At 36.4% G+C, this 19306-nt stretch overlaps 1 protein-coding gene across 1 annotated transcript in view; it reads right to left on the bottom strand.

Moving 5' to 3' along the window:
- The window catches only part of srsf6b (serine and arginine rich splicing factor 6b), a 33150-nt gene extending 16026 nt beyond the window's left edge, over positions 1-17124 (bottom strand). The window contains exons 1-3 of the mRNA XM_051676586.1: positions 16905-17124; positions 3959-4173; positions 2438-2559 (exon numbers count right to left, since the gene is read on the bottom strand). Of these exons, the coding sequence (XP_051532546.1) occupies positions 2438-2559; positions 3959-4173; positions 16905-17011 (444 nt within the window). The 5' untranslated portion in view covers positions 17012-17124. The remainder of the gene's footprint in view (positions 1-2437; positions 2560-3958; positions 4174-16904) is intronic.
- Between the last annotated feature and the right edge of the window lie 2182 nt (positions 17125-19306).

Here is a 19306-nt window from a genome sequence, read left to right as displayed (position 1 = left end):
TAGGAAGTTCTAATGGTTCCAAAAAGTTTCTAACATCTTCATCAGCAGATGAAGACGTGGAACTATAGAGATCAAGATAGAATGTTTTAAAAAGCAATGACTGTCTTGCCCTGAATAACCAAAACTCCACCTTCTGCGACAAAATAATATTATATCTGCATTTCAATCGGGTCAATTCTCTGAGGCCATCAAATGACATTCAGTCTACTGATGCACTCTATGAAATTAATAGCCAAATAAAAGACTCATTAAAATAATCACACTATTCATGAGATTGTCAAATGTTACACAGTTGAAGTCAGAAGTTTACATACACTTAGGTTGAAGTCATTAAAACCAATTTAACCACTCCACAGATTTCAAAATAGCAAACTATAGTTTTCGTTTAGGAAATCTACTTTGTGCATGAGGAGTAACTTTTCCAACAATTGTTTACAGATGGACTGTTTCACTTTTAATTGACTATCACAGTTACAGTGGGTCAGAAGTTTACATACATCAAGTTAACTGTGCCTTTAAGCAGCTTGGAAAATTCCAGAAAATGATGTCAATCCTTTAATTTGCGTCAATTGGAGGTTTACCGGTGGCTGTATTTTAAGGCGTACCTTCAAATTCAGTGCCTCTTTGCTTGACATCATGGGAAAATCTTAAGAAATCAGCCAAAACCTCAGAAGCAAAAGAAAAAAGAAAAAAAGGTGGACCTCCACAAGTCTGGTTCATACTTGGGAGCAATTTCCAAATGACTGAAGGAACCACTTTCATCTGTACAAACAATAGTACAGAAGTATATACACCATGGGACCACACAGCCATCATACCACTCAGGAAGGAGACACATTGTCTCCTAGAGATGAACGAAAGGACCTTGTGAAGATGCTGGAGGAAACAGGTAGACAAGTATTTATATCCACAGTAAAAAGAGTCCTATATCGACATAACCTGAAAGGCTGCTCAGCAAGGAAGAAGCCACTGCTCCAAAACCGCCATAAAAAAGCCAGACTACAGTTTGCAAGTGCACATGGCGTCAAAGATTGTACTTTTTGGCCATAATGACAATCGTTATATTTGGAGGAAAAAGGGTGAGGCTTGCAAGCTGAAGAACACCATCCCAACCGTGAAGCATGGGGGTGGCAGCATCATGTTGTGGGTGTGCTTTGCTGCAGGAGGGACTGGTGCACTACACAAAATAGATGGCATCATGAGGAAGGGAAATTGTGGATACTGAAGCAAAATCAAGATATCAGCCAGGAAGTTAAAGCTCAGTTGCAAATGGTTCTTCCAAATGGACAATGACCCCAAGCATACCTCCAAAGTTGTGGCAAAATGGCTTGACAACAAAGTCAAGGTATTGGAGTGGCCATCACAAAGCCCTGATCTTAATCTGACATAAAATGTGTGGGCAGAACAGAAAAAGCATGTGCAAGCAAGGAGGCCTACAAACCTGACTCAGTTACACCAGTTCTGTCTGGAGGAATGGGCCAAAATTCCAGCAACTTATTGTGAGAAGCTTGTGGAAGGCTACCCAAAATGTTCTGACAAGTTAAACAATTTAAAGGCAATGCTACCTAATACAAACAAAGTTTGAAAACTTCTGCCCCACTGGGAATGGGATGAAATAAAAGCTGAAATAAATCATTCTTTCTATTATTATTCTGACATTTCACATTCTTAAAATAGTCATCCTAACTGACCTAAGACAGGGAATGTTTTCTACAATTAAATGTTAGGAATTGTGAAAAACTGAGTTTAAATGTATGACTTCAACTGTATCATCAGCAAAATCAATATCATGGGTATTCGATGTATCACACAGCCTTAAGTCGCAGGACCTTTCAGATGATTAAAAAAATAATTTCAATTTATATTCCGGAAAATACGGTATAGGTAAGCCATTCATTGGCACATTTTTTCAAAAACAGTAAGCACTTTGTCTCTGTGATGCAATGAAAATCCAGTTGAGCGACCCTTCCATACAAACATAATGACATAGACTCAAAACCAATGCCGCAAGTTGTTGGCAGGACTATCTTTGTATGACCAACAGCAGACAGAGGGTGTATTTGTAAAGCGGTTTTGAAAACCACGTTTATTTTTGAAATTCCATTTGGCAGCACAGAAATTCCATACATCAGCTTTAAGTGTCCTCAGGGCACAGATTGGGAGTCATGTAGTGTGTGGCTTAAAAGAGGAGTATATTGCTGTCATCAACAAAGCCACATTTGGGTCCATTTTGCAGTTATGACCACTGCCACGGAAAACTAATAATTTGTGATCCCAAGGATGAGAGTTGCTCCAAGTAGAGTGTCCGAGTTGTCAGAATTAACATAAGAGATAACACGTGAAAGCAAAATAACACAAGTGCTGGATGACATGAAAACGTAAACATTATTAAAAACTTTTACACTTTTTAACATGGAAAAAATGAATCTTGGGATACCTTGAGGTCCTGCCAGCTGCAACGACTGGACAGGTTCTCCACTATCAGACGATACTCAGTGCGAACGGGGGGTCCGTATTTGTCTCTTCCGCTTCGGCTCCTGCTGCTGTAACCACTACTGCCTTCAGACAAAAGCCAAGACACAGGAGACAATTAGCAAAAAATAAGACACTCCATCCAAAGGGCGCACAGAAGGCAAACTCTTCAGACATCAAACGGCATAAGGCATGGTGTTCAGAAACATTAGAAAACTTTGACTTAACTGCTCCCTCTACCCCACCCCAAGAAATAAATGGGTCCCAAATAAACTTCATAAAATAAGACCTCAGCAACACATCATTCTGATGGGAACAACTACTGTGGCCTTAAAGAAATAGTTGTTGTTTTTTTTTAGACAAATCTGACCGCAGTCAACTTGTTCAATCAGTCCCCAGAAGGGGTCAGAGGTTGCATTGCTGGTCTTCATTCAACAGCTCAAGAACAGCAATGCTCTGAACGTGATATTGCTCCAGTGACACAGAGGCGGCACATTATTATAACATGAGCACCAATTATAGACACAGCAAACGAGTACACAATACCCTCAAAACAAATAAGGAAAATTACAAACAAAAATAACCAGGACTACTTACATTAGATGCTGACATGTTACCTGTCTACTGACAGAACAGCGGCAGCACAAGACACTTAGCAAGGGAAGCCCATTGCTCTTTTTATAAAGAAAAAATAAATTAAAAAAAATATGAATCTAACGGGTGGCTACATTAATTTGTTTAACCTGTCCAATATTTTGTTCAACAAAAAAACCAATGGGTTTCCTCACCATCACCCTGGTCTATTGGCAAAAGGCAGCTGTCATCATGGCTTCCGGTTAGGTCAGCCAAGGGTCAAAGGGCAAAGGTCACACACACATTGTAAGGTGAAAGCCAAGGCCAAACGGGACAGGCAGTCATCTTAGCCTCAATGGACTCGGACTCAGCCCGCACCGGACTCTTTTAAATTGAAACATCAAGGACTTTTGTTAATGTTGAATTCAAATGTAAACAAAATCGCATCGACACACGTCATACTGTTTACATGCCAGTGAGGCTTGTAACTCACTGGCATGTAAAGTCTGGACCAAAAATTGGAAACAGATCACCATCTGACATGTTAAAATCTATAGGTCACTCTCCCTAACTTTTGAAGATTACTTACAGATATACTGCAAATTCTCATGACCTTCGGTGTTTAAAATGGGCCAAAACTACAAAGCTCGTTCCTTTGAGGGAATTTCCATGTAAAACAGGTCACATATTTGAGGACCATTTTCATTAAATCTTAAAGGAACATTAGATCCAAAAAAACCATTCCATTGATGTCTCAGGTAATGCACCCTTTAACAGATAAGATGCGTTAGTCACAGGGTGCTTGGTTTGCTGCATGGACTGTCCACTGTAAATAAAGAGATTATTCATCTCCACTTGCTCCTTGCGCCTGGAAAAAAAAAAAAGTTTGTAGAGTGTATGAAAGTGTACTTACTGCGCCCACCACCCCCATAACCCCCACTGTATCCGTCTCGGTCACTGTATCCATCTCGGTCTCTTTCTCTGTCTCGGTCTCTTTCTCTGTCTCGGTCTCGTCGGGGTCCTCTCGCATGCTCCACAATCACACGCTCCCCGCACAGCTCTTTACCATTCAGTTCATATACAGCATCATCCGCATCACGGGTGTCTTCAAACTCCACAAACCCATACCTGAAAAAGCAATTACAATTAATACTTGGTTTTATAAATATTTTTTTTAAATAATTTTATATATGGGTTTTCTCTACTATTAAAGTTTGTATTGTACTACACATCAATTTAAGAGGTGAAACTTGTGATATGGCAGATGTGAGTTCAATGGAAGACTTTTTTTTAGATTATATTGAACAGTCTCAGTTGCTAATGCAAGTAAACCATAATACTAAAAAAAGTACATCTGCAAGGCACACCATAACACTAAAATAAAAATGAGAAATGAGGATTTAATAATTGGGATGAAATATACTTTAAACAAAAATATGAAGAAATATACAATATAAAAATGACAATGTTTAATCTAGCGCCCAACAGATATATCGGTATCAGCGAATATTTTACCGATATGAAAACAAATTTCATAATGCAGAAAACAATGCTTTAGAATTGGTGTCATAGCATAGTTTGTCCAGCAGAGCGCACTCCAGCTCCATTGTTTACAGAGCTGACGGTGGCTCTGCAGACAGGGCGTTGTTCAGCGGTCTCTTCTCGGTAAGTTGCTAACTAGATTGTGAAATACATACTGGAAAGTTAATAAACAATGACCCCATCATTTTCCCTTTTAAATATTACTAATATAACGTTAACCCTGTCCCTGACAACCATGTCACTCATGTTTATCTTTGCTATTGTTTGCTATGTTAGCCAGCAATAATTTGTCAGTGCAGTAAGTAATGTAGCAGACTGAAAGGTAAACATCAGAGCATCTTTTTGCAGCTCAGCAGACAATGGTGCCATGGTGGATTGTGTCTGTTGAGTGTTGATTTCACGCTATGTTGTTACCTAGTTGGTGAGACGCAATGCTGGAAAGTAAATAAAGTCCATCTTTTATTCTCCGTGACAATGAGCTTATAGCTAACTAGCTAATCGCGCAGCTACTTTCATTGTTGTCAGCTGAGTGGAAGCTAATGAGTAAACATGTATTCACCAAATTGTTTTGTTCAGGATTCACAATTTGGTACCCCCTTCAACCGAACAATTCCAATCGTTGCATTTACAAAATATAATATTTAATAGTCTGGTTTTCCACTGTTGAAAGTTTCCCCTGAACTTGCATAGCAGAATACGGTAACACCGCTTGACTCGGCAGTGTTAATATAGTCAGCATTTGACTGATACTAAACAGTAATACTGATGTTTATTTAGCCATTTATTTTTATTTATTCTTTACTTTCTCAGTGTTCATTTCTAGAATTTGTTGACAATGTATAATGTCAAATATTCTTTGATAAAAATATTTAAGCAGCCTTCCGAGGACCTTTGCATAGTTATATCGGTGCAAAATCAGTGAAAAATCCACATAGAAAAGGTCGGTTTTCATTCCAGCTCAAAAATTAACTATATCGGCCACCATATCAGTTATCGGTGAATTTTCCCCTCTAAAATTGGTATCCGTCTCAATCCCATATCAGTCGGGCTCTAGTTTAATCAATCCTTTCTTTAGCAGTAATGTTATAATAGATAGATGGTTACACACTAAAATGAATATGCATTACTGTGCTATGAAATCTCTAGAGCGGGGCTTGGCCGGACTGGAAGGAGGTTCCATATTGTAGAGCACCTTTAAAAGCATTCAGCAGGAGATGCGGATATAAACAAGGAGACAGCACACAACAGCGAAAGCTGCTGGGGCAGCGTACATTGATGGAAGAACTGTCCGCACCCCCCCATTAACTGTATTACCAAAATGCAATACAAACACAAATTCGATAAGAACACACATTTGGCAGCATTATTTTGGGAGCACAAGAGAATTTATTAGGCTTTATTATTATGATTATCTTTACATTTTATAATTGTCTTTAGTTCTTAATCTGTAGGCTATTAGTAATTTTCCACCTGCTGTCATTGACGGATGCGTGCATGATGTCAAATGGAACCGTTGGAGACCTTAAATGTTTGGATTTGGGGAGGTGGTTATAGACGAATTTGTGATCACTATTTTAAAATCGCTTTTAGTTTAAAGTGCAATTTGAATTTAGAAATGTCTTGTTTGTTTTTCATGTTTCAATAAATGAATTACATTTCTAAAGCAAAATCAATAAAGCAAAAATATTTGGGGGGTTGACTATACAATCATATATCATGATATTTTTGAAGGTGATTATCTATAAAATAGTTTTTACATATCACCCAGCCCTAAAAAAACACCTGTGAAACAATATCAAGAAAAACATCAAAAATAGCTTTTGATTCATGTCAAGTCCCAGGAAAGGTGTATACAGGTCCAAAGTCTACACAAATATTGCCAAATTGGACTTTCACGGACAATAAATACATTTTATCCATGATTAGTCTCCATATGGCAGCAAGTCTGATGTGTGACCGGCAAGTACACACACCTACATGTGCGTCACCGTAAACATCTTTTTTAGAAGTTACAAATGTTCACTCAAATCACACTCCAACATAAAGATTTACTTCAGTGGCCCGAGCAACTGCCCCACATGGGCTGAGGTGCCCCTCTGGGTGAAATATAGGCTAGGCTATAGGCCGACATTTATTAAATTATCAAATGCTTAGTAACACACATCTGAAATTATGTGATTGTATTGTTGTGTTTTAGTATATAAAATCTTGCTGTTTATTTTGTAATGGTTTACACTGGCTGTTAGATAATCAGGTTTATCAGACCTCTTACCATTTGTAATCAGTAAAATATTTCTGTTAGCACATACCATTGAACTAGGGCTGGGCGATATGTAAAAAATATGTTAGTGATAATTGCCTAAAACATATCGTGATATCCAATTACAATCAACTCACCTGCCGAGAGTCAGTTAATTGTTTTTTGCTTTATTGATTTTGCTTTAAAAATGTAATTCATATTGAAACAAAAAGATATTTCTAAATTCAAATTGCACTTTAAATGAAAAAAAGCATTAAAAGTGATCAAAAAAATGTTTAACCACCTTCCCAAATCCAAACATTTACCGTCTCCAATGGCCCCATCTGCCATCACGCAAGCATCAATCAATGACACCAGATGGAAAATAACTAATAGCCTACAGATTAAGAACTAAAGACAATGATAATCAAAATAAATAAGTCTAATAAATTCCCTTGTGTTTCCAAAATAATGCTGCCAAATGTGTGTTCTTATCAAATTTGTGTTTGTTTTGCATTTTGGTAATACAGTTAATGCTGCCAAAAGAAAAGAAAATACTCCATTTTAGGTTCAAGGAACGTGTCTTGTATTACTTTACGATTTATACACTTTCATCTTTGTTTCTTTAATACAAAGATATATTACTGAACCTGCAGAGTTTCACAATGCATAATAACCATGTGGAAATAAAGTGAACTAAAATCACAGCACCTCCTGAGAAGATCACAGATCATTTGCAGCATTCTCATAGACGACTATTCTTGCAAACAGTTTTCAGGTAAATGAAAGAGAAAAAAAATCTTAACATGCGCTTGTTCCACGAGACCTGTCCCAGCTCGCGCTGCACGCCTCTGAACAAACAGCGAATCAGACACAAGCAGTAGCCAAGTTTCCATCAAAGTTGTGAATTTAATTTATGCGAAAAATCTGAATATCACAAAAACAATGTGCGGATAAAGATGCGTCTCTATCCCTTGTGTTAAAAGAACAAAATCGTCACTTCGGAAATTGTAGCGACTGTGACTCTTATTAATAAAATACTCGCGGTTTAGGACACCCAGACAAAACACTTTAATAACTAGTTTCATGACTGGAAATGACAGCGTGTCACATTTCTGGGAGTAGTGTGTGTGTGCATTCCTCCATCATGACTTTGCTTTAAATATATCAATAAACCTGGTCGTCGGGACAAAGTGCAAGTTTGTGTTTAACTTATTTGCTCTGCAAACTCTATGCAGGCTTTGGATTTTTAGGACCCTGGTATTTCAGAATGACCAGGGCAACAATTCAGTTGCGATGATTGGTCCGCTGGTTCGTTTAATTATGAATGAATTATTTAGTCACGTGATTTTTTTTATGCGCATCTTGTATTCCTATTAAATTCAATAGGAGTTTATTCGGTAAATGTGTTTCCATCATAGTTTATGCACATTTTTTCTTATCGAATAATAAATATTTATCCATCTCAAGCGCGCGTACAAGTTTTCCATGCGCATTTGAGATTTTATTCGCATCTCGTGTTTCCATCTAGCAAATTTTATGCAATATCCTAAAATGTGCATAAAAAAAGCATTGATGTCTGTTCTTAAAAATATAATAGTGTTTCTTCATGCGCATGTCTTTGTGATTAACAGCATTCCTTGTCATGTGTCACTCCGAGACATCTTGCAACACTTTATAAAAAGGTTTAAGTTGTTTTACATTAGTTAATGCATTAGGTATCATGACCAAACAATGAACAATATATTTTTACAGCATTTATCATCATGTTAGGAAATAAAAATACAATTGTTCATTGTTAGATCATAGTGCATTAATGTGCATTCACATTACAACTTTTGATTTTAAAAACCCTCCAGTGAACATCAAGTTTTTAACCTTGTTTACATGAACATATGGTGTTTTTTATATGCTAAAAGACATACCATGAGTGAAATCAGCAGTCAACGCCATGGCTAAGCATTTTCGCCATGGAACTGCAGTGTACCAAAGACAGTCTGAAAAACACGGATTCAGACAGCCAGGGTTTCATACATCACAAACCCAAGGAACCAATCCCATCAACTTGCGGGCTGGGGCTTTCCATATCAATAGCATTTGCTACGGTAAAGCAATGGGTATCAGGAGAAGCCAGGAGTAGCTTCGTATCGGTATTTTGCAAGACATGTTCTGTTTTCGGATGCAAAGTTGGAAAAAAGACAAATGGTGAGCCTTCACGTATTACCAAAGGAGATAAATGGGTGCAGTTTATTTGGAAAAACCATTATGTCCCAGCAAAACTTCCAGAGAAAACTCGGGTTTGCAGTAGTCATTTTCCAGAGAACCGGTTTGAAAATTTTACCCAAACGGGTTTTGCCACTAAGCTTATATTAAAGCCCAACGTGGTCCCATCTATTTATCCTGGGGACACAGCAGTACGAGCCAACATGTTGGTCAACCAGTAGGTTTCTTTTTCTTGTGTTTTATCCATTGACTGTTTCCAACAAATCTGCAGTGTGCTAGATAAAGTTAGCTAACTGTAGCATGCCAAATTACATGATGATTCATGGCAAAAGCTGACAGGAAATGTTATTGGGTATGTTGACGAAGAAAGTTACGGCAAACTTTACTCAAAACATATACATATTGTATATTATGATGAACTATATGCCTTTCTCCAGAGACTTTCTATGGTGTTCAAAGCATTTCTTCCTAACAGCACATCTGAATATTTATCTTTACAAAAGTATCTAACTTGTCAGAGGTGGTGAACGGGAACACGGTTTGTCTAACATTAGCAACACATTATTAGCCGTTTGATGAAGTAGTCAAGCCGAAGGATCATGTTATCTATTACCATTATGTAACTTACATTTCTAACACTGCAGAGAGCGATACATAAAATACACTACCATTGTGATACATCAACTTGTAGGCGACCCTGTACAATTACACCAATATTACCACTTGCCATTATGTAGCGTTTAGTACCTTTACAGTGAACAGAGTTGAGGCGGGGACTAATTTGCATATTCATAGATCCGCGCATACTATAGGAGGCAAAGGTGTAGAGTTAAGGCATGAAGGGATTGTTGTCATGGGAAAAAAATTTGTAATTTTGATGAACAAAGATGAGTTTTTAAGGGTTAAACCAGTGACTGGAGAGGGACTTTAAAAAGGCCCTATTATGCTTTTTGAGACTTTACCTTTTCTTTAGTGTGTAACAGCTCTTTGTGCATGTAAAACCTCTGCAAAGTTACAAAATACAAAGTCTACACAAGAGATTTATTCTCTCCCACAGAAAACACTGCTCAAGAACTACATGAAACAGCTGGTTTGTAGTCCAGCCATTTCTTCCGTGACGTATCAACGTCACTATGTAACACATTTGCATAATGCCTGCCTAAGGGCTACTTTGGTCCGCCCTCAAACAAAGGTAGTTATAGCCGAGGCCAGGATGAGTTGGGTTAGTGTTGTCACCATGTCAAGACGACACTGTTTTCTTCACTGCAGAAGCAAAACCTCTTTGTTTGGACTTCGAAACAAACGAATATAAGTATCAATGGTTACAATTTATTTTTACCACTATTTCTCAGCAGTACAACCACAACTAATGCCGGATTTTCAAGACTGTTACTCCTGAAAGATGGTGCAGTTCCCGCTTTGTTGGGACAATCTGGCGCTTCAGGATCACAACCTGTAAATATGCTTGATTATTTGTGGATTTATCTGCTACCGAGAGTTCAAATGTGGAGTTGTGTGTTGTAGCTACAGTGTACACACAGTGCGCAGCTCTAGGCCTCTGCTAACCTGCTAGCTAATGTTACGTTGTTGAAATAGTTTTGCTAATCAGCTGCTTTTACCTACAATTGTGTAGAATTATGCAGACTGTTTGTCGTTCTTCCCATCATGAATAGTGATCAAGTAGGGCTGCCCCCTGATAGTCAACCAAACATTAGTCGATGAGAAGAGTCTTGGTCAACCAAGTTTTGATTGGTCGGTTGGTCCCAGAAAAAAAACTTCACAGAAACGACGAACACCAGTATTACCACTAAAAATAAATGGCTCTCATACACTTTTACCATGATTTATAGTGGACGCCCAATAAAATGTCATTCAGTGTAACAATAGTTTATATAAAATAAAATCTTGTCAGGCATATTTATAACAATCATTTGATGACATATTAAGAGACTCTATTTAAGGATCACAGTGCAGCCCCCAAATACTAATTAGTTGTAATTTTAAATCTTTATACTTTGCCAATATCCTTCAAACCACTAGGGTTCACCCATTTGTCAGCAAGATTTTGTAAATGAAATTCATTTAAATATAATTACATTTAGTATGATCACATTCTTTTATATATTTTACTAAGTACAGGTCAGAATACGTATATGGTTTTATTTTTACCTAAATATATCCGTTATGCCGAATGACCATGGTTTGTTACTCTGAATGACGTTGTCAAAAAGCAAGAGAGTGTATTGGTATTGTCACTGTTCCCGTTATTGCAATGTTTTTAGTCTGTATCATTAGTTTTAATAATATTCTTGAGTAAATGACAGCACAAGCAGATGTTGAAAAAGAATAAGCATTTTATTCTATGAGGCACGTGAATAATGGTGCAACCTGAAGAACATGCATAAAGCCATTTAAACTGAAAGGTACAACAGTGGGAAGTTTAAAAACCTACAGGTTGTGTAGCCCACTAGAAGAACAGAATGTTATATCTGTATAAACAAAACAAACATTGGTGGCAATACAATATATTCAATCTCTCTAATTTCTTTGAGAACTTAGAATTTAAAGAACACACGTGCGCGCCCACACACACACACACGAGGGATAGAGGGGGAAACAGACACACACACACAAACTGCCCTAATACGTTTTGCTTCTGCCCTGTGTTTTCTTTGATTTTCCCGCCATTGCCTCTTCTCAGCTTCAGCATCTGATAAATTCCTGATTGCCGGGTGATCAGGATTTCCACCCAAGTCTGCTTGCTTTCTTCTCCGATAGCTGAAATGCAGATTTCATGCAGTTATTGACATGAACATAAAATTACTGACATGGATATAAACTCAGTGTTATTAATTATGAATACTTTGTTTGCCAACATAAATGACATGTTATCAGGATGGGTATTTTGGGTGAGGAATCCCTTCAGTGGCCTCTCTTGAACCTGACATAGGGAGGGGGGACTCTGTCCAGAAATTGTGGTAAGCTATTATTCTGACAATTGCAATCCTCCAAACCTCTCTCGTCTCCTTGCTAAGAGCACTGCCCTAGCTACTGGGTCTGCATTTACTTTCTGGTGGTGCCTAGCAACTCTCTTTGTTTGTGGGCATCTAAAATAAATCAATATTAATTCTCTTTATTTTAAAAAAAATTTTTATTAATATTTTAATGCATTTAACACATTTGTCAGTGCTAAACATCCCTCATTTATCTGAAATATAAATAAAATGCTAAAATCGTTATCTAAACAGTGATAGTGTCATTCAGTGTAATGGATGACACTGTGGTGTAACAGAATTTGCATTACACCGAATGACAAAAACATTACCCTGAATGATGAAACTCCTACTTCAGCTTATATTGCAGGCTATAAACTGGCTACCTATATCAAATAGTGAGCTTGACCAGTAAAGTTAATCACAATTATTCACAACATCTACTTATATTAAAAAACACTAACAATGTGTTTTTGCCATTTCACTGAATGACATGTGGTTTTGTAACTTAGGTTACCACACCATGAAAAGGTGAAATTATCAAATATTTAAGAGCAATAAACTCACCTTGCTGCATCACCACACGGTCTTCAGGGCGCCTTTTGATGATGTCACAGATTGTTGAATGACTATTAGTTTTTGAAGAGATTTCAAAATGGCTTCTTGATCCTGTTACACTGAATGACCTCTAACAAACTGCATATTTGGGACAAAAGTCCCCTGGTTCTTTCAATACTTAAGAAAAACAAAGACATTCCTTTTAATATAACACAGCCAACACTTATTTGAACGTCAAGAAAACATTTTTTTACTTGGTATTTTATGTTTATTTAAAGATGTAATGGTAAAATCAAAGTTCGGGCCATTACACTGAAAGACAATTTCGCAGTTTGGAACATTATTTCATCCATATTTTGAAATTTTATCTCCGCAAAAGTTATTTGAAACAAAGTAGACACTTTACTTGCATTTAATAGGTTTTCTATGTATATAAATTCACTTTTGTAAATTTAATTCATTTTGACCCACACATGCATACATGCATACGTAAATATAGCAATATCCAATTACATAGTCTGAGGGATCGGTGAATATTCTTGCTTTAGTGATTTTGCCTTGAAAATGAAAGTAATTTATTTAAAAAAAAACTTAAATCAAATACAATTTCTAAATTCAAATTGCACTCCAAAAGAAATGAAAAAGCAAATAAAATAAGCGATAAAAGAAATAATATATATATATATATATATATATATATATATATATATATATATATATATATATATATATATATATATTATACCTTTCAATTTACCGTCAGGCAAGAATCCGCCTAAACATGCAGGCAGAAAATTACTTACACAAATTAAGACAAAAACAATTATAAATGTAAAAACAATCATTATAATGATAATCACTGAAATATAAATCATGGTTCGAGGTGAAAGTATTTTTTTGTATTATTTTATGTTTTAGTCACAGATGTATAGGCTGCAGAGTTGGTCACAATGAACTGCTCTGTGGAAATAAAGTGAACTGAACTCAAAGCACTTCCTGAGCTGAGATGTCTGAGGTCATTTGCAGCATTCTCATAGACGACACTGTTCTTGTAAAACACATTTTCAGAAGACTGAAACAAAGAAAGAGCGAGAACCTTTTACACACGCGTGTTCCATGAGACAGCACGCCTCGGAAAAAACATATGCGCACAGACGGCTTTTCTGTCATCTGTTCTTAAAGTTATGTGTCTTTCGGTATATAATTGTGTATATAAAAATGTAATTGTCAATGGGCAAATTTTTAATATTAATTTGATAATAATAGCCTAATAAATAATAATAATTTAATACATTGGAAAATGAGCCAAATATCGCCTTGACATCGTCAAAGGCATCAGCTATTGGCGATCACTCGGACCATCGTCAATCTCCGAGATCATCGTCTGTTGGCACAACCCTAATGTGCATTTCTCTCTATAAATTAAGAATGTTCAGACAGTCTCCTTGCTGGTTTTTCTGACACATTCAGAATCATTATCGCTTTTGCCGGTGTCGCTGAGTAAAATTTATATTTATTATTATTATGGTTTAGTAGAACAGTGTTAGCAATGTTACTTATAACATTCTTTCTCAGCCCTGGAACTCAAACCATTTTCTGATGCCCCCCAAAATATATATATTTAAGATATTAAATTAATATAAACGTGCGACTAGTCGACTAATGGCTTAAATTAATGCCTACTAGTCAACTGAGAATATCTTAGTGCTGGGCCGGACCTAAGATTAAGTGTGGAGATGGATTTATTTTTACAAATGGTAATTTTACGTCTGCAATACACAGTAGTGCTCAGATAACTTGCTCACTAACTCTCCAATACCCCCGGTAATGTCCAACCGGGAGTAAGCCTCTGTTCTCAGTTCATAGCTCTGGTGAAAAAGTTCGGCTACACCCATTCCAGCAAAAGATGACAAACTTAGATGCACTACATGTCTTTTACTTAAGTTTTGTTAGTTTCACAATAATCAAGTGTACTTTTAAGAAAGCTACAAAATTAAAACTTGCCACTGTGAAACGTCTTGCTCAAATCGTGCTAGCGAAGGTGGTTCGGGTCAATCAGCTTGTGCTTCCAAACTTTCATTATCGGACTCTAACTGGTATGGCAAAAACTGATGCCACTGTTACCGTAGTTAAAATAGTGTTTACAGAGCTGCTCAGAAGACTCGGGAGCTGAAACTGTTAGGGTACAGGACGTTACATTTCCAACAAACGCTCTACACAGTTGACCAATCACAACAGACTAGGCCAGCTGACCATTCAGAGCAGACTGAGCTTTTGGGAAAGGGGGGCTTTAAAGAGACAGGAGCTAAATCAGAGCGTTTCAGCCAGAGGATGGAGAGAGGGGAGCAGCAATGTACAGTATGAGAGAAATTTGTTTTTTGAAAATTAAAAGCATGTAAACCTATTCTAGTAGACCCCCAAAATAAAATTATGAACCTGTAAATTAGAATAATATGGGCTCTTTAAGTTCATGTTAACTAATGTTAAATAAATGTTAACAAATGGAACCTTTTTGTAGTGTTACCATAATTTTACTGTGTGGAGCATAAACAACTGCAGCATATAACTTGCAAAAGTGTGGCAAAGGGCACTGTGTTAAAAAAAAAAAAAAAAAAAATTATCGGCCTCAAATTTCCATTATGTATGTGTGTGTGTGTGTATATATGTATGTGTTATATATATATATATAAAAAAAACACACAGGGTTGGGGAGTAACGGAATACATGTAACAGGATTACATATTTAAAATACAAAATATAAGTAACTATTCAACTACAATTTCAATCATTGGTAATTACAATACAGTTACATTCAAAAAGTATTTTGATTACTGAAGAGATTACTTTGCATTTTATTGTCATTTGTTTCATTTAATATTTAGTCCTTTCAGATGGAAAACATTTATACATATAAATGATGCGATCCAAAGAGCGTTTGAACAGTGGTGAAACACTTTCTTATGATGCGTTACATTCATAGGAGCAGACAGAAGTTTGAAGTAGAAGAAATAGAAATAAACCTTGTGTAAATTGTCCGCTTTATGCTAAACTAAAATGCTATTTCTAGCCATTTTACATGCAAATGTTACCAGGCACAATCATATTTTTATCAAGAATTCACGTTGGATCATAATTTCTTTTTTTCTAGTAAGACCTTTTATATTAGGGCAAAAATCTTATTCTTGATAATCTTTATATTGTTTTCCTGTATAAAAAAAAAAAAAAAATTCTAAAAATCCTTAAAACAAGATCAATTTTGATTTATCTGTTTTAGAAACAACACTGCATAAGATATTTAGGTTTTTCAGAGAATGTATTTTTAACATGTGTATTAAGAGTTTTTATAGTCAAAACAAGTGAAAAAAAAAATCTACCAGTGCTGAAGTAATCTAAAGTATTTAGAATACGTTACTGACCTTGAGTAATCTAACAATACATTACCAATTACATTTTACAGCATGTATTCTGTAATCTGTAGTGGAATACATTTCAAAAGTAACCCTCCCATCCCAGTATATGTATATACGTATGTGTGTGTGTGTGTGTGTGTGTGTGTGTGTGTGTATATATATATATATATATATATATATATATATATATATATATATATATATATATATATAAAATCTTAGTAATGTATTTTGTAAATAAAAAATGACTATTAAATGGTTTAGATGCATTGCTTAATTCCATACTTTGCGTCATAAATGGCGGTCTGTGACATCTCGGAATGCAACGACGCGAGAAATACACGTTTGCTTAACAAGAAGCATTTCCGTTGGTTACGTTTAGAGACCTTGCTGTATGATGTGATTATTGTAGTGTTCGTCTACTTTTGAAATACGTTCGTGACAACATTGCGCAACGCAAAACAAACTCACAGCGTTTAAAAATGTCAATGTAACGTGTTTGTAACAGGTCAACCTTATAAACGCCGTTTGAAACACTACATGCAAACTCGATGCATAAACTGAACGACCAGGGCTCGTGATAATTTTCTGTGCCTAAGAAATTGCCATGACGTTCAAATATACGCCCAAAGCTTCGGTAAACCAGTTTTCAAATAAAACATACACGCGTGCAACACAAAAAACCCCCGCCATTTTGAGCGCGCGGCACGACCCACAGTCTGACCGATAAAACTACAACAAATACTCACATTTGGCAGAAAAACTGCCCATTACTACGTGCGTCCATGATGCTCCTAGTCAACCCAATAACTGAATTAAAATTGCACTGAGATGAAAATATAATTATTAAAGCCGTTAAGTATGAGGCTCGCATCGGTCTACATACAAACTCACCCGTTCTTTAGATCAATCTCCAAAAGCTTCCCGTAGCCGCTGAAAAATCTCTGAATGTCCTTCTCCAATACATGATAGCTCAATCTGCCCACATACACACGCGGCATGGCTCGTTTTTAGTGTGAAATGTTCAAAACCTAGTATGGACCCTCGCTGCTTTAACGCCGTCGGTCTCCACGGAATGGCAACCTCGCGATTATAACGGCCACTCCGCCAACGTCATTTCCGGCGTGCTTTGTAGTCACAGCAGTTTCAGTGTACATGTGTACAAGAGAGAACGCAACTGCACAATACAGCAGTTTAGAGAATATGAAATAATAAGAGAATAAAGAATCTGTATACAATAAAAAAAGTAATTAAAAAAAAGGCAATTACAATTAATTAGTAGTATAAAAAGAAAAAGAATAAATAAAATAAAGTCAATTACATGAGTTTGAATATTTATTTTTTTTTTTTTTTTTTTTTACAGTTTTCACAAGTTTAGGATTCTGTATTTTCATATTTGAAAGGGTTTCCATATAAATCTTAAGATCCCTGTTACAAAGTGAAGTATACAAAGGCTTTTTCTGAGTGCTTTGTGAATATAAAACATTACTAAAATAATTAAGATACTATTTTTTTCAAGACAATTTGATTTGCAATTATTTCATTACATTTTAAAGGTGCACTCAGTAATGTTTTACTCATTAAAAAAGTTTTACTCCTAAAGAAATTAATAGTAATGTATAAGAACATGACCACTCACATGAGGTGAAGACTCCAGTCATGTCAGTAACCTTATAAAAGCTGTTTTATTCTACATGGAGAGGGTCCCCTCATGGGGGCTGCCATGTTAGTATCACATGACCAGCCGAACACTACTCACTTAATCTCAGTAACTGCATTGTTACTGGACACTGTCACTCATGGATTAATCATTGCTAACTGTGAAAAGTGAATTTCTATAATGGCATCTGTAACTGAAAACTATTGATTTCGAATGATGCTGCATTCACACCACTAGGTATTAAGGTAAGATCAAGATGAAATATTTAAAGAATTACTGAGTGTACCTTTAATACATAATTTCCCAGGAACAGATTGATTTTGAACAATCTGAGGGCCCTGAGAAGCGTGTAAATGTCATATTTTACTTATCTGATGACACTGAAGAGAGATACGACATATGGCACCCGATCCCGTTAAGTTCGAAATATGGCATACTACCCATACTACTCCTACTACTTTTGCCATAATCTGTCTATGGCAGAAATAGTAAGAGTGGTATGTTAGTATGCAGGTTCGTTTTTAGTTATAAACCATATAAGCAGCCACTTAGGGCCCCCGAGCGACAGCGCATAGCAAGGTAGTTTTATTTATTGATTGATTTTTTTTATTTATACTAAAAGCTAAGAGTAAGACTCAGGCAGCTGTTATGGCTCAGTTAAACCATCTTTTTTTTCTTTTTTTACTTTTTTTTTTTTTACTATTAACAATTTTTATTGAGTTGTGTATGAAAAAAACAGAATAAACAATATATATATATATACAGGTGCATCTCAATAAATTAGAATGTCGTGGAAAAGTTCATTTATTTCAGTAATTCAGCTCAAATTGTGAAACTCGTGTATTAAATAAATTCAGTGCACACAGACTGAAGTAGTTTAAGTCTTTGGTTCTTTTAATTGTGATGGTTTTGGCTCACATTTAACAAAAACCCACCAATTCACTCTCTCAAAAAATTAGAATACATCATAAGACCAATAAAAAAAACATTTTTAGTGAATTGTTGGCCTTCTGGAAAGTATGTTCATTTACTGTATATGTACTCAATACTTGGTAGGGGCTCCTTTTGCTTTAATTACTGCCTCAATTCGGCGTGGCATGGAGGTGATCAGTTTGTGGCACTGCTGAGGTGGTATGGAAGCCCAGGTTTCTTTGACAGTGGCCTTCAGCTCATCTGCATTTTTTGGTCTCTTGTTTCTCATTTTCCTCTTGACAATACCCCATAGATTCTCTATGGGGTTCAGGTCTGGTGAGTTTGCTGGCCAGTCAAGCACACCAACACCATGGTCATTTAACCAACTTTTGGTGCTTTTGGCAGTGTGGGCAGGTGCCAAATCCTGCTGGAAAATGAAATCAGCATCTTTCAGCAGAAGGAAGCATGAAGTGCTCCAAAATTTCTTGGTAAATGAGTGCAGTGACTTTGGTTTTCAAAAAACACAATGGACCAACACCAGCAGATGACATTGCACCCCAAATTGTCACAGACTGTAGAAACTTAACACTGGACTTCAAGCAACTTAGGCTATGAGCTTCTCCACCCTTCCTCCAGACTCTAGGACCTTGGTTTCCAAATGAAATACAAAACTTGCTCTCATCTGAAAAGAGGACTTTGGACCACTGGGCAACAGTCCAGTTTT

This window comes from Myxocyprinus asiaticus, chromosome 37, assembly GCF_019703515.2.
Source record: "Myxocyprinus asiaticus isolate MX2 ecotype Aquarium Trade chromosome 37, UBuf_Myxa_2, whole genome shotgun sequence".
Taxonomy (NCBI): Eukaryota; Metazoa; Chordata; class Actinopteri; order Cypriniformes; family Catostomidae; genus Myxocyprinus; species Myxocyprinus asiaticus.
The sequence above is the reverse complement of the archived record's forward strand: the minus strand, read 5'-3'. Positions and strand labels throughout refer to the sequence as shown.